This window comes from Lathamus discolor, chromosome 3 (assembly GCF_037157495.1).
Source record: "Lathamus discolor isolate bLatDis1 chromosome 3, bLatDis1.hap1, whole genome shotgun sequence".
NCBI lineage: Eukaryota > Metazoa > Chordata > Aves > Psittaciformes > Psittacidae > Lathamus > Lathamus discolor.
The window spans coordinates 113161678-113178541 of record NC_088886.1 but is presented as its reverse complement, the minus strand read 5'-3'; the positions used below and the strand labels follow the sequence as shown (position 1 = coordinate 113178541).

Genomic DNA, 16864 nt, shown 5'->3' with positions numbered 1-16864 from the left:
GTCTGTGTAGCAGTTGCCTTTGTAAAACATCTTCTTCCCTTTCTTTTTATCAATTTCTTTTCTTTGAAATAACTTTTCCATGGTTTTTCTCAGATTTTTTTCATGTTTGTTCTTCTTCATTCTTTTCATATTTTTCTAATGTATCATATTTAAGTATTCTTTCTATCTGGACCAGCTACACACAGACATATGGAGATACAAATAAGGAAATTATATGTGTTTGTGTTTATGTAAATGCAACATGTATGGCATATGTAATATTATATAATATGGTCATGTGTATGTATTTCCTATAAATACACACACACGCAAACATCTTTTTTTTCCTGCTATCTGGTATTAGTACAGATATAGAGGGGTGAGCAACAGAATAAATATTTCAGAAGGAAGGTGGGCGTCCCTAAGCGAGCACCCTGGCCAGCATCATTCTTGCTGCATTTGGGATCCAGGGGGATCATTCACAGGAATCTGATGTGAGCTGTGTGGGGTTTTTAGATTGGAGGTTTCCTTCATTTTTTATGAGCAACTATCCTAAATATTACTGTATTTTTTTTTTCTTACATGAAAGCTGCATAAATAGGTGCCCTTACTTAAGACTTCAAATTCACTTGCCTGGAGCAAGTCCCACCCAGTAATCCTTTCAACTGCAATGAATGGACATGGGACTGTGCCTAAGAACCAGCTGGTTTGCAACCCTCATGGATTTCTAAAAGCTACTGTGGACATTAACTGCTGCAAATTTAAAAATGGATATTTTTTATATATTAATGCAATATAAATTTATTCATTCTGCCTTGAGAGAAGTATATTTCGATAAAGCCAGTTCTGCTTATATGACTTTCTTCTTGCTTTCCTCTTATGCTTTACAGACAGGCTAGAAAATTAATGAGGCCATGAACTGTTGAGGGTGATATAGTAGTAAAAATACACAGTATGAGTTTAATTTTCTGTATGGTGCAATTGCAATGCAGGCAGTTTTCTGTTTCCCATGTTACACAGGTGTATCAGACAATATCTAGTGTCCAGAGATGATTTTTTTTTCCCCCCAGGGAAATGAGATGTCAATAATTCTGCAATTCTTTAATTTAGATTTGATTTTTGTATTATGAATTATTTTTGTTCTTAAGGGTTGTGTCATATTTTTCTTTTTGGTTATTGCACAAACTGTTTTCTAATTGAGCATCAATATTGCAGAAGACTTGAAATTATGATAAGCTTGAAGATGGCAATATGAGTTTTAATTGTTCTTCTTCTTGCAGATGTTCTTGAAGGGTACAATGGCACAATCTTTGCTTATGGGCAGACATCGTCAGGAAAAACACATACTATGGAGGTACAGTGGCAAAATTAATTCAGTTTGGTAGAAGCAGTACAACTGTATGTACCAATTACTTGAACAAGCCAGCTATCTGGTGCACTCAGCTGTAAGTAATATATAAAAAGAGATCTAGGTATGTTTAGGTTCTGTTGCCTTTTAAGCTGTAATATTTCTTTCAACATGGAGGGTTTATTTTCAGGAGATGTCTACAGATATCTAGCCAAACTAAGAAGTGGTGAGTGAAAAATATCAAGTATTTTCTCCGTATTTGTTTCAACAGTTTTGCTATGTGTATATTTTAAAGGATTTGAGTGAGATTTGTTAATCCACAAATGAAAACAGTAATAAGGGTCTACAGAGATCCATTGCGTGCAGGATTACGAAAATTCCTGCCTTGGTTATAGGTTTTCTCATTTGCACTCCCCTTCTGGGAATATCACTCTCACATGCTACAGCACAGATGGATGAATTTGAGAATTGTTGCTTTGGAGGAGAAAAATGCCAAACTCTACCAAATTCCAGTGGCTGAAATCCTGTTCATATTTCTGCTATGTGAGGTGTGTCAGTGCAGGCTTTTTCCCTGTGTTTATTTATTTATTTTTTTTTTAAACTGTTCAATTAGAAGACATTTACATATTTTAGGCTTTTGCTAAAAAAGGAGGATCATTCAAGCATTTAATCCTCACATAGGATTGTTCCACTACAATGGTGTACAAGCTTGGAGCATTTCAGTTCAATTGTGAACATTAAATGGGAGGTCTAAAGCAAAGTTTTTCTAAATAAAAGGAAAAAATTAGTTTTCATTCATTTAACAGCATCAGATGGTTTTGCTACATGGTTAACACAGGTGACCTACCTAACCTGAAGGTTGAGTAAAGCAATATTCCTGTGAGCCAAAAAGCCCTGGTGAATTTGCTGTTCAATTGCCACAGTTGCTCCTTTCCTGGAGGATACAATAACTGATACCTCACGTCTAATTAAGTCTGTCCTTGTGAGGATGGGGGAAATCACTAGCTCAGCCCTCACAGATGGCACAATGGCTGAGTAATCCACCAGCTCTGAATGTAATTAAATCAAAATGTCTGCAGGGCTTGAGCTGGTGCTTCCACATGGCATGGGGAAAGATCTCTTAAAGCCAATTTATATTCAGAATTACAAGCTGTGATAAAGAAAATGACTGTAGAAAAATGGCTGGTTTACTTCTTTAATAAAGAAAAAGCTGTCATTTTAAAGTGGAACCAAACCTATATTCAGCTTTAATCCCCCTTTTAACCTAACATCCCCTTGTAAAGTTGCTAAAGTATGTTGTGGAAGGAAAAAATAGTCTGAAGTTGAAGAAATAGTAAATCCTCTTGATAAAGCTGTTACGGAGGATTTTCAGTGAAATACTTCATAGTATTAATCTTAAACAGGACATGGTAGTATAATATAGCCAGGATAGGCTTTCTGACACAGATAGGTCTTACCAACCTGTATAGCAAGATAGATACCTTCTTAAAAATTACATATTTTTTGCTCATGAGATTATGTTGATGGGCTTTGACTTTATAGTTATTTTCAATACTGAATCCTTATAGATTGTAGTTATTGTGTCAACATCCTGAAATAAAACAGCACTGTCTCAAATGTTGCACGTCAATAGCTACTGCCTGCCTGCTATGTTTAAATGTAGAAAGTAAAGTTATTATTTAAATGAGAGGCTTTAATGAGCAGAGAACTCTCCATCTGGGTGCTTTGGGTTAGTTTACAAACTGCAGTGTCAGCGTAGCAGCAACAGCACATGTCTCAAACTTGTTCTGAGGTTACAGCTAACTCCATGAGAGTGGGTTGGGGGTTTTTTGGTGGGGTTTTTTGATGGGTTTTTGGTTGTTGTTGTGGGTGGGTTTTTTGTGGGTTTTTTTCCCCCCCTTTTTTTTTTTTTCCCCTTTTTAAATTTTATTTGGGTTTTTTTATTATTATTTTTTTAATTCCAGCTATCCTGTGAATAGCCTACTTTTACCCTTTTACCTTTCTCTTCCCTTCCAGTTTATGGTCTCCGTGAATTATAGTAGGACCTGCTTCAATCATCTCTTATTTTAGTAAAAATCCATTTATAATAAAGTAAAAAATGAGTATTTGTCAATGCATGACAGACTGTTGGTGTTTCAGCCTTTTAAAGATCTTAACTCTTCTTAAAGTGTTGAATGTGATATTGTTTCACTGTAGTTTCTGCTGACTTAAATAGCGAGAAGGCTGGAGCCCAAGAAGTTGTAGATGCAGTGACTTACACTTAATCATGTTTTACAGATTGATTTCTCTTCTGACCTGGAGAAAGCTATGTAAAAGAAAGCATAATTAGTACAGGGCTTGTTGGGGTTGGAAGAATGTTTATCAGATGCTTTTGTAAGTTGTCACTTCCCCACACTTATTAAGGGATTTGTTTGCCTGGTATAGTGATCCCAAAGCTGATGCACCTCTGTGCAGACAGAAGTTTCTGCAACAATTGTTTGAATTCAAATCATCCCTTGGCTGAGATAGTGATGCAGCCTGGTCAAAGCAGCTATAGAAAAGGGGATGCTGCATAGCTCTAGCATTTTTGGTTCTATAGCTGCCTTTGCCGCTTTAGGAATCATGCATTTTGCAGTACTTCATAGTGTAGGCATACCTTTGGTTGGATTTATGTGCGCTGAAGAAATATAAACCAATCTCTTGTTTTTTCCTGGTTTAGGAAAAACTACTTTTTCCCTCTTTGGGAAAACCCTCTCCATGCACTAATACAGGATAGTCAGTTGGTTTCAGTGAGCTTTTCAAGGACTTCTTCAGGGAGAAGAAACTGGTAGTGTGAAAACTATATCGCAGTCTCTGTTCAATAACTGCACTGTGTGACAGAACCGAGTAGTGAGCTGACAAGGTAAAACAGTGTTGGGATGTGTGTTTGTACAGAGTTTTCTCCTCCATCAGGGATTTGGTTTATTCATTCACCCTTTTTTTCATTCTTGTAATGTGAAATAAAATGGTGTATCATATGACAAGGACTTTTTTAGTTTTTGAGAAGCATAATAAGATGTTCAATATGGTGTTAACACTTTTGCTGCAGAAGGCAATATTATTTGTATAATACAGATGAAATATTCATGGTTTAGATATAGCTGAGTGCTGCTTTCTAGGGAAGGCAGTCAGCAGCAATGTAACTGATTTATCTATATTCCCACCCCTTCCCCCCCCCCCCCAGATATTTATGTAATTTGAGGGCAGAAACTTAGTAACTACTTTAAATGCAGGCTTTGAGACAGAGGGAGAGATTTTGTAAGAAGCTGTGTGAAATTTTCTTGATCCTAAGCTGATGCTTAGAAGTTGACTGTCATTTCACCAGCCTGAGCAAAAAGGAAGCCGTGCCTAGGAAGACTATATTTGAGTATACTAATGAAGGTTGAGAAACTTGCAAAACAGATCAATACGAGCCACTAGTCATTCACAGACATGCTGAATACTGAAAAACATATGTACATTTGTATGATTTTCTTACTATTTTGCTAAAAATAAATAAATAAATAAATCTGGTGTTTAATAATTTTTAGCAAATACAGGTTAAATCTGACTTCCCATGATTTGGAATTGTATGGTTACCCACTATATTAAAAAAAAAATAAATTCCCTGCCACTATATGGAGTAACATGCTTTGTGCTGATACGGGCAGTATTCTTTGGACAAAGATATATTCAAAAGGTGTATTACAGTTTCTAGGTGCTGTGTTCTGATGGAGTCTTAACAACTGGTGAGTTGTTAGTGCATATTTCAGCAGTTTCATAAAACATCTGGAATTAACAGTGCAGTGTATCCTGTAGTCAGAAAAGGTTTTTATTTCAAGTCTATTTTTCTATTCAGTTTTCAAGTGGTGTTAGCTTTCCTGCATGTGTCTGTCTGAAAGAGAAATGCAAAAAGGAGTCACACACCAGGGAAATTGTTGGTTTTAGTTAATATTCAGTTCTTGAAAGAAAGGAAGAAGGTAGTTGTACAAATTAACATGGAGAACAGTAGCATTCGTAAGGCACAGCTCCCTGGCAATAGGCCCAGCATCTCAAATCAGAATATATTACTCTAATCCTCAAATCCCTACAACCCAGATTTCCCTTTAGCTTTCTAGCATAGTAGTGAAAGAGAAACAAAATGTTTTAAAGCTTCTTGTTTCTGACACGTTTCCAAATAACTGATTTAACTGTGAGAACTGGGCTGTTATTTGTACATTTGTGTTTATTCATCTCTCTTTGGTTGGAGAGTGGCAGCCTAAATAGCGGCAGGACAGCATGCTTAGCAAATGGCAGGAGCTGACAAGACAAATAGGTGTTTCATTGGGTGAAGAGTGCTAAGACATTGAGTTGCTCTGCCACCTTTTCTGTGCACTTGTATCAAGTGAATCCTCTGCAAGAGCAGGAGATATGTTCATAGGGACCTGCTGGAGGAAAGTGTGTTTGGACAAGGCTTTCTCTTCTCTTGTGCCTGCGTAAGGCTTTCCAAGACATGGTTTGATTTTGTGTCTGCAGGGAAAGCTGCACGACCCTCAGCTCATGGGAATTATTCCAAGAATTGCACATGACATCTTTGATCACATCTACTCCATGGATGAAAACCTGGAGTTTCATATAAAGGTAAATGCAGAATGACGTGTTACGTAATGGGTCGGATGGAAGAGAGTGGGGCTGGATGGGAAATCTGCATTTATGCTATAACATTGTACTTCAGAATTTTTCCTTTCTTCCTTTTATAACTCAAAAAAGCATTATGTTACTAAGGAGGTTTACTAGAAATGACCTAATACAGTTACTAGCCTTTGATGGAAGTTTTTCTTGAGTGTGTTTTCAGCTCAAGTTCACTAGTCTGTTGATTGTCTTGTCTCTCACCACGGTTGATAGGCTAATCAACATGGTAAGAAAACACTTCACTTCAGCTTCCCCATAGACTGTACTTATGACCATAAATACCACTGATTTCCATGATGTTTGTGAGAATACTGATACGCTGTCTGCTATAGTATGTGGGTTTGAAATGAAGGAAAGATGGTTTTGGGCAATTTACAGAAAGATACTTAGAAGTAATTTTTTGCTCTGAAGCCTGTGTATGAGTTCCTTAAGATAGTGGTCTAAGTCTCAATTTGAACAGCTGCTATGTTTTTCCATGTCCCTATCTTGATCCCAACCGTATGATCTCTCAAATTTCTTGAGTGACCTTTAATTCCTACTGTTCGTCCAGTCTCCTGGGGAGCGTTCAGCCATGGCAGGGGGCACTGGTCCATCTGGCAGAGTTGGGGTCAGGTACAGCTTGTTTCCAAGCAGGTATCTGTAAAATTACCCAGTGAAAAATGAGTACTCTTCTGTCAACCCTCCCCCAAAACGCATAGAATATACCTAAATGGCTTCAGTACGGTTAAGTAGCTGAGCACAGGTAGAGTGTGAAAACACTGTCCCTTCTCCTGCTGTGACCAGGTGATGCTCTCTGAGAATGAAGCTCTCCTCCTCTGTCCCTCTTGTGCCTAACAGTTAGAGATAAGTGGATTTTTAGTGCTGCTTGCATTAAAGCCCTTGAAGCACTTCTGGGGTATACGTGTGTGTATGTATTTTAATAATCTACCAGAGAACCTCTGAACCAGCCGCCGATCTTCCAAAAAGGACTAGGTAATTCTGTATTGAGAACATTCTTAGCAGTGCCTGTTTGTGGGCATGCTCATGAAGTACACACAGAAGGAGCAGCCTTATGAATTACAAACAAACCATCTGAATATTTTAATAGACCTTAGATTTTAAAATATTGAGCTCCTTAGGAAGAGACACCTCTGAATGTTTATAGGAGTCACTTCCATAGGAGTGACACTGATTTCTCTTTGTAATCTGTAAAGTTGTCCTGTGGGTGTTGCTATTCTTCTGATAGCACTTGGATACCAACAGATGGGGACCCCCTTGTACAAGATGTAGTAAGTTCCTGTCCTGGCAGATGATTATCATTTTATAAATCATGTTCTGCCAGCAGTGAATTGTTTCAGTGGTTTTCTTATCATAGTTGACATTTATGAATATCTTAACAGAAAAGCTGCCTAAATAACAGTGAATGAGTGAGTGATTATACAAGGAGCTGTCATTGAGAGAGATGCATGTTCTGTCAGCGGGAGCAAGAATTTAACTAAACTGTCATAGTCTTTTAATAACTGATCCAATGTTGAAAATTAACATCATTTTTTTCTTCATTTCCCTCTTTAATAGAGGCACATTTAGAACAGGGAGGTGTGTTGGTCCTCAGCAGTGTGTTAATAGGATAATATAAAGCACGTGACTTAAGTGTGGGAGACCAGGACTGTTAAAATGAGCTGATCCAGAGGATGGCTTTAAATGGGACACAGGTGAAGTAAAATGCATAAAAGCAAAATATATCTCTATTTAATAGCAGTTGTCACATAGGAAGATCAATTCATTGTTATAAAACCTCACATGATTTATTTTTCACTTGAGAGAAAAAGATAATTTACTAAATAGCTAGAATTTACTGATACCTAGAGTTTAGCCGTCTAGTATTCTAGCTAAATAATCCTTGGGCAAAGCTTATTTAGGGTACAGTTAGGTACCATGCCCCTAAGACATTTGTGTTTGCTGCTGAGTTGAATGCCCTTTTGTTAAGAAAGTCATTCATTCGTTCTCCCTCTCCTGTTTTGTTTGGGTTTTTTTTTTTAGGACAATTGTCTGTGTCTCTGTTACAGAAAAGCTCATTTTCAGTTTCTTCTTTGGGACTTGATTCAAGACAGAACTTTTATTTATGCTTCATTTTAAATTTAATTTGATATATATTGCTTATATTGCTTAGGCTTATATAACTCGTATGTCAAACCATCAAAGGTGCTGCCTGCTTTTGCACTGCTGAATATCAGTATACCTCCTACAGTTGTCAAACTTGACCCTTCTCGTGATGCAGCTATCCTGGTATGATAGTAGCCGAATTGATTTGATTCTGTTCAACACTTTTGTCAATTTTGCCTATGTTGAAAACAAAAAAGAAGATAAGATTTGTCTGAAGTTGGGTTTTTTTTCCTATACTTTCCTGATGAATCTCTGGTAAAATGGAGAAAGATCAGTGACTTGTAAATCATGCAAAATACACAGATGTTCACATGGAAGATGTGATTCAAACTCTGTGGGAAATGGGTTTTATTTTTAGTTTGGTGCTTTTTGTTTTGACAGATATGGAAATGCAGGTACAAAGATGTATAAATCTAATGTTTCTTAATTAGGTTTCCTACTTTGAGATATATTTGGACAAAATAAGGGACCTACTTGATGGTAAGTTCTGCATTTCTTGTGTGATTAAGTGTTTTGGGGCTTGATGTAGTGCTTTGAATCAGTGCTTAAGGAGAAACAGCTATTTTCTTTGACAGTAGCTCTATGGGTTTGTGAAAAAGTGTTTAGCAGTTTAAGTTACCTGATCTCTAACTCTTGTGCACCTACCTCTGCAGTGCTACATAGTTTGGTTATAAAAGGGTACAGAGAATTTTACAGACTCCAAGGCAGGTCTGAGCCTCATTGGTAAATTATGTTCTCAAAGTCAAACTGTAATAATGTATATAGTGTTCCATTGTTTTTTATTGTGTTTTGGTTGTTTCCTCCTCCCCACCCCTGTTAACTCAGGATGCATTCAGTTCAACATATTGCTTGCTTTGCTTCTGTTAGGTAGAATTTATTGGGAGTGATCTGTATTTTTTACAGTTTGTGTCTCTGTATATGTGCACTGTATGTTAATGAAAGTGTGAATTGTGTGTGTGAATCAGTCTGAAGACAGAAATATATGCTGTAACAGAAACCCAGGAACAAGTATTTGAGCTGTTTTGAATTCCTGCGAGTTCTTCTGTCTGTTTTGAGATTCTTCCTGCTTTGGCAAAATCCAAATTGGTCTGTGTTCATTTTACTTATCCAAGCAATAAATAAAAGTTTTTGTGGAGTAAAGTTAGTTTTAAAGAAGCAGGTACAAGGTGAACAGGACGAGAAACAAGTTTTAGTAACAGAAATATTGGTAGTTCATAAGGAGCAACTGCAGTTCTCACTTACAAATTTGATATGTTCACAATATTTGTCTGTCAGTTTGATAGTTGACACATTATTACCCGTGGAGTATTCTTAATGATTGCCATCTTTTTTTTCTAGTGTCAAAGACAAACCTCGCTGTACATGAAGATAAAAACAGAGTCCCATATGTTAAGGTACAGGGAAAATTTGATGTTCAGTTTTTCATTCTTTCTCGCATACTCATTTATTTACACATTTCTGTTTGTATCCCGGTGTGTTTGCTGAAATGATTCAGCTTATGTTTGAAGTCTTGAATGTTCAAATAGTATTGGTCACTGGATTTAAATAGTTTCCGGAAATGCTAACAGGCTTGAATCATGTTTGCTTTATTTTCCTAACTTTAAACATTTATGTTTTGATAGTATGGCGTTAAATTTTAAGTATTCATATTCCCATTTCATGGCAGGTGTGAAAGAGAACATTCTGAAGAATTTTGTTCTTTAGTTTTTTTGCATATGTGCTATAATCTCACAGTATTTTACAACAGATTTGTTGGGTTAGGAATTTGTTTTATAACTTCCTGGGCCCTCACTTAAATATAATATACTTGTAATGAACATATATGAGACTTAATAATATACATAAAATATTGTTCTGTTTATTCTCATCCTCAGGAGGGAAAAAAAAGATCAAATAATTCCTTCAGTAATATTACATTAAGGCAGAGAGCAAGGACTATGCATCTTGTCTTGTAGTTTGAGAGAGAAAAACTAATTTGGGTATGTAATCTAACCCAAATTAGTAGTGGGATTATATGCTGTATCAAGTCTTTAATCTGGTGAAAGGAAATTTTCTCCCAGTTGACCCTGAAAGTCATACAAAGGCATCTTTTGTCCATTGCCTTGCTAGTGATCATGTCGGATGTTGATGGTTCTAATTATTTTGTTCATCAGTGCTAAATATCCTTCCTGATGGCATTTAGAGTACTAGCGCAATTCCTAAAGCTTTCTGGTTTCAACTTGCATTTTTCTAGGGTTGTACAGAAAGATTTGTATCTAGTCCTGAAGAAGTTTTAGATGTCATTGATGAAGGGAAAGCTAACCGTCATGTAGCCGTTACAAGTAAGTATTCTGTGAAGGCTTTTCTGGCTATACAGTGTGGGTGATTGTGGCTTCCTAGTGATGTATTGATTCTTCACGTTCACAAAGTACTTTGAGTCACTTTTGTGAAGGATGTAATGAAGCACATATTATAACGCTTTAAAATGAATAGTGTGTACTTTTTTTACTGCTTCACTGCGTACAGAAACATTCATTGACTTTCAGCTTCGAGAACTCCTGAATTTAATACATGGCATTATATAGTATTGTTATATAACGTGTCAAATATGCATTGTTACACGTAGTATAGATATCTTGAAATTATGTATAACTGAAATTACATAGATACTCTCTTCTTTGTGCTACAAGTCTAGAACTCAAAATAATTCACCGCTCAAACAGAAGGCAAAGACTGCAGAGCAGTTGTCAGACTCTGCCTATCTCTTATAAGTTATCCCAGTGAAGCAATGACTTGGACTGAGTTCCATGATGGCAAAGCAAACAAATCTTCCTGAATTAAAAAACATAATTGCTTCAGCCTGTGCCAGATCTGTTGACATTGTGTTACATGCAGCCTACTAGCATTATGGTAATAAAAAGGACAGGTATTCTTTGGCCTATTCCCAATTTATTCTGTAAGATGTCTTTGATCCAAGCAGTCACATTGGCAGGACTGCAGCTTTGTAAGTCAGATCTTTAGGGTGGGGTATTCGTATATTTTTTAATGCAGAAACTGGTTTTTTATGACGCACAGAGTAACTTCTTTCTCCTTCATGTCTCTACCTTCTCATTTTGTTAAATACGATATTGCTTTGGCTATCCCGTGCCTTTCTCATCATAGTAATAGAATTATCTTTTTTTTCGAAGTAATGTTTCCTTCCATTGTTTCTGCTATTCTCTTTAAGAAAAAATTTCTAAATACAGCTTTTGCTGTGGTGCCACCTGTTGCATTTGGTGCACACAGGAAAGTTCTGACAGAAGCTGATGCAGAATGAATTTTACCTAGACTGAAATCCAAGGAGCAAATTTGGAAGTGTTATTGAAAAAAAAAATGAGTTTGGAGGTGGAGAAGAAAAGGGGAGTTCAGAGAACTACAAACGTTGCTACAAATGGGAATGGGTGAAAGGTGGTAGTGGGGTTTCTGGTAACAGAAAATAAGAGAAAATGGATGAGAAATGGTTTACTGATTCTTAGTGCTTTCTTTTTGCTACTTTATGAAACTTCAAGAGTAACATGGTTACAATCAAACTTACAACAAGTGGAAGCTGAAATTAACTGCTTGTGTTTACCTGTGGCCTGGGTGAGGAAGAATTTTTAACTACTTAAGCAATAAGTATCACTCTGAAATTTGAATTTAAATAGCATGGTTTTGACAAAAACTTTTGCTAAATGTTGTGAGATCTCCTCACACAGTTGGACTGAGATGTGCCCAGCAATTATTTTTACTTCTCTTTAAATTCTCTCGCTGGGCACAAAATTATTCCTCGGTCCAGGATGCTGAGCATAACATACTCATTGTAGTTCTATGTCTAAAATAGTGTCTATTATATCGCATAATTTTTAGTGTAAGCTGTCTATGAAGAGGCATAAAAGTTCAGAACCTTTATTTCTTACTGTATCTGTAAAATGTTTTTTTATTATTCACAGAATCCTAGAATGGGTTAGGTTGGAAGGGACCTCAAAGCTCATCCAGTTCCAACCCCCTGCCACGGGCAGGGACACCTTCTACTAGACCAGGTTGCTCCAAGCCCCATCCAACCTGGCCTTGAACACTTCTTATGCTATGATTTTTTTACTATTTCTGGTCAAATTTTATTGCTTCAGGGGAACAAAAAAACTTTCAAAAAAGAAAGGAGAAAAAAACCAAAACCAAACCAGCTTTTTTCCCAGGATTGTCATTTAGCATGAAGCTGGTTCATCTGGTCATGTTGGGAGAAAGCAGGAGCACATTCTGTAGTCAGTGAGTGAGTGAGCGAGCTTTATTTGCAGCTCTTGGCATGAACACTTCTGTCAGTACAGCGATCTGCGTTCTCCATTGAGTGGTTTTTCACTTTTGAATTTGCTAGCCATAGGCAAGCTCTGATGAAATAGAATTTCTTTGTCATTTAAACAAAACCTTTCAAATATGATTGCAGATATGAATGAACACAGCTCTAGGAGCCACAGTATCTTCCTTATTAACATTAAACAGGAGAATGTGGAAACTGAGAAAAAACTCAGTGGAAAGCTCTACCTGGTAGACTTGGCTGGAAGTGAGAAGGTAATCTTCCCTTTTACCTTAACTGCTGAATGATCCTAGTGGGATCACTAACCTGGTTATGTGAATGTGTGTCAGTGCCAACTAAGCTAGGTTTTACAGAAGTCTTACCTGAGGTTATAATTAGTATGTCAGTCTTTTTATTTCTTTCATGTGGGGTGGAGAAAAGGAGCAGATCAGAACTATCAGTATGAAATGCTGTAATATATCTTTGTTTATAATGAAGTGGTTTGAACCAGAGTATTTTTATATAGCTTTACACTTAGTTATGGGTATTTGTAGAAAGTAGTGTAATGCTTATGGAAGTTGTCAAATCAGACAGCTATTTTAATTTGCTTATATTCAGGCATGTCCTGTTTCTAGGTTTTCTGTAATTGTTTCTCATATTGGATCAATGAAGTAACAGCAGTTAATGCAGTTACGCAGCTGAAGTCTTTTTGAAGCTCTCTGAATGACTATTTTGATATAGAAAATACAGAAAAATACTAACCAGAAAAGAACTTGTATCTGTTTGCCAAAAGAGTAATGGTCTAGAACAGTACTGCAGTGCAAAAAATGTCATTGTTTCCAGGTTCTAATTCTAACATCTTCTGGAGTGTTAAAATGGTTTAACTGTAAATGAAATAAATTATAAACCTCATCATTTTGCAGCACTATGGATTTCTTTATTCGAGCTGTATTATAGAATAGTTTGGGTTGGAAGGGACCTTCAAAGGTCATCTAGTCCAAATCCCCTGCAATGAGCAGGGACATTTTCAACTAGATCAGGTTGCTCAGAACCACATCCAGCCTGGCCTTGAATGTCTCCAGGGATGGCGCATCCACCACTTCTCTGGGCAACCAGAGCCAGTATTTTACCACCCTCACTGTAAAATACCCTGAGTAACTACCGGGCATGTAAAAATAATTACTCACAGTGAAGCAATGTCTTTCGTTGTGGTGGCAGATTTCTATTTCTTTCTGAAAATGAGAAGTAAAATAAAAGTATTTGATAGACTGCACAACTTTTACGTTTGATCACTGGGACACACTACATGTGTTGGTGCAATGTGGAAGCCATCCATCAGAGTAATTAATCATGTTAATTTCTATTATTGCATATAATAAAAAATGTAAAATTAATAACTTTGTGGTGTTTAGAAAATGAGTGTTTAGAAAGTGTGGCATTTAGAAAATGAGTGTGTAGTCAGGCTTTACTCTCCTCCGAAAACTACACTTTTGTGGTTCATTTTGTTTTGGACATTGTAGAGAAAACCTGAAATGAAGGTTTTCTTGGTAGGTTGTCTTCTTAAAAAATACAATTATGTTTCCTTTTATGTCATGGCATTTTTAGAGGAAAGTACAGATTCTGTAGTTTTAATGCAGAGAAAAATAGATGGCTTTATTCTACATTTTTGTGCACTTCCCCACCCGCCCCACCCCCCAGAAAAAGAGACAGAAAAGATGATAAAAATGTGTTGCTGTCTAAAAGAGTGTTGGTCTTAGGCCACCAAACTTCTCAACTGGGCCACCTTGGGATCCAGTTTGTGGAGCAGTAAACCTTGCCTTCAGGATGAGCAAGATCATGCTTTTTCTATCCTCATATTCTTGGTCCATGTAAGCAAAATGCAAGGCCAAGATACTCATTTGGTGGTGTATACTGTGCCAGTAAGTGTGCCCTGAGAATATTCCTGTGGCGTTTGGACTTGGAAGTAGTCCTCAGGTGAGCACAGCCTTACCAGCTTCTCCCTTCACAAAGTAAGGATCAGCTTGCTCTTACGCTGGAATAAATGGAAAGTATTACAGGCTTCTAGTAGCAAAAAAGTACATATAAAATTCTTCTTCATGCTGAGCTCAAGCTTGCTTTGTTTTAATTCCAAGGGTATCTTTAACTGTTGCGCTATCTGCACTGTAGCCATGCTTGTACAGATGCTTACTGATAGCTAAGCCTGACTGTTGCCTGTTCTCTTTGGTAGGTCAGCAAAACTGGAGCAGAGGGTGCTGTTCTTGATGAAGCTAAAAATATCAATAAGTCTTTGTCTGCTTTAGGCAATGTGATATCTGCCTTGGCAGAAGGAACTGTAAGTAATCCTGTTTTGTGTTGTTGAAGAATGGCTTTTTATTTATCTGTTTCTTTGCCATGCACATAAAAAAATAAGCTAACATTTCAATTCATGAAGAGGAAAATATTAGCTTTCCAAGCACAAACCAGTGACACTTTTGCTATTCTGCTAAAGATAAGGAACTAATTTTCTTGAATTTCACTTGAGTGATTATCCAATCTTAGCACAGTCAAAACAATTACTCTTCAGGATTGTATACTTCAAGTCCATTAAACCTCTCGTTGACTCATGTTCTCTCTCATTACGATATCATTATTTTAAAACACCGTTCTTGTCTCTTACTTATGTTTGATTAGAAAACCCATGTTCCATACCGAGACAGCAAAATGACCCGAATACTTCAGGATTCCCTTGGTGGCAACTGCAGAACTACTATTGTTATATGCTGTTCTCCTTCTGTGTTCAATGAAGCAGAAACAAAGTCAACCCTGATGTTTGGGCAGCGGTGAGTCCTACTAGGTGTTAGGCTGGATGACACTTGTGTGGGCTCTTCCACATGTTCCAAGCCAGCCGAGGGGAGTGAGATGGGTAGGCAGTTTAAAAGAGGGAGGTTATGTTTCTGGAGCTGTTACAAACTAGTACTGTAGAACTTGAGAGAACTGTCTCTTCTTTCCCTGTGGTACCAGATAAGTAAATGTTAATGTTGGCCTGCAGCTGCACTATTTATGAGCTCTGGTGATTTTTCTTGCAGAAAATACAAAGTGTTATTATAGTTCTTTGAAATTTTATGGGCAAGATAATGGGATTAGGCAGTTTTCTGTTGGCTAACTCAGTGGAAAATGTTCAGGTTTGCTTTATCTGATACCACTCTTGATGCTTTTAGGAGGTGTTTTCTCCTTGAATGACATTTGGGGGATTATTGTTATGGCTGTAAAAAAACATTTTTTACTGGTAAGAAAAATGAAGACTGTGGGCTCTGTGTGATGTTCACAACTTCGATAGATGTCCGTGATAGTTCATGGACATTTTTATGTTAGAAGGATCTTAACAGTTTAGGACAAGGCCTTAGATAAAAGCAAGGACAGAGTGAGTATGGTAGTATCCAGAAAGAAAATTTCTCTTCCATATGTGTTTGTTTGCAATAGCCATATGAAATAAATATATTCCATTTGGAAAAGTTTGCAAAAATATTGATATTTATTTATATTTTATAATAGTACATATTTTAAATTTTAATATAATGTATTATATATAATATATACATTATATAATATATAATTTTAATATTTACATTTTTTATATTTTGCAAAAAGGTTTGGAAAGTTTGCAAAAATAGGTCAGTCTCATTGCACAGTTACTGCTTTTGTTGTAATTGAGGAGAGCTCTGGTACCTTGGAAAATTACTCATTTTGGTTTATTTGTGTAATAGCAGGAAAAAGATACTAGCAAATTACGATTGTTTGAAATAGGATTTATTTAAGTTTGTACAATACAGTAAATTACTCTGAAAATGGGTTGTTTTTCCACCATGCATAATTTTTTGCATTGAAGCCCACACTGTTAAGAAGGATTTTATATTGGAAAGTAAGATCACAAATAAAAAATTAATCTGACAATCTTCTATTAATTCATTGCCCTACTTTTATCCTTCAATGTGAGCTTTCCTTAGATTTTCATGAGGGAAGATGATCTCTTTATCATGTTCATGTAAGAGTACATAGAAATGGCAGGACAATAGCTGCCTCTGGCTGCTGTCCCTCTTAATGAAGAGTTGCGGATTAGTATGGGTTAGGGCTGGAGGACAGTTCTGCAACATGCTCTCCATCTGGCATTGCCAGAGTTGGTATATTAACTTGTCCTTGTCATCTGCTGCTGGGGTTTGTGAAAGGTGTGCTGCAAGCCAGGTAACTGCAAAAAGCTTGAAATTCTGTGATCTCTGCTTCCTCTACAGTTTCCTTTGTTTACTGCAGAACTGTAAGCTACTCACTTAAAAAGCAGCATGCAGGAAAAACTTCCCAAAGGGAACTTTGCAGGTCACTGCAGTAAGGTTTTATGAAAAAGGAATTTCAAAGGTGGAAGTGGTCATTAACATAATCAGGTTAAAAGTTGCTATGCAGTTTTAATTCAG

The 16864-nt window shown here is 36.8% G+C and overlaps 1 protein-coding gene across 1 annotated transcript in view; it reads left to right on the top strand.

Moving 5' to 3' along the window:
- KIF5C (kinesin family member 5C) overlaps positions 1–16864 on the top strand; it is an 89327-nt gene that overhangs the window by 36371 nt on the left and 36092 nt on the right. The window contains exons 3-10 of the mRNA XM_065671233.1: positions 1260–1333; positions 5840–5944; positions 8569–8617; positions 9476–9531; positions 10371–10458; positions 12573–12697; positions 14650–14754; positions 15093–15241. Of these exons, the coding sequence (XP_065527305.1) occupies positions 1260–1333; positions 5840–5944; positions 8569–8617; positions 9476–9531; positions 10371–10458; positions 12573–12697; positions 14650–14754; positions 15093–15241 (751 nt within the window). The remainder of the gene's footprint in view (positions 1–1259; positions 1334–5839; positions 5945–8568; positions 8618–9475; positions 9532–10370; positions 10459–12572; positions 12698–14649; positions 14755–15092; positions 15242–16864) is intronic.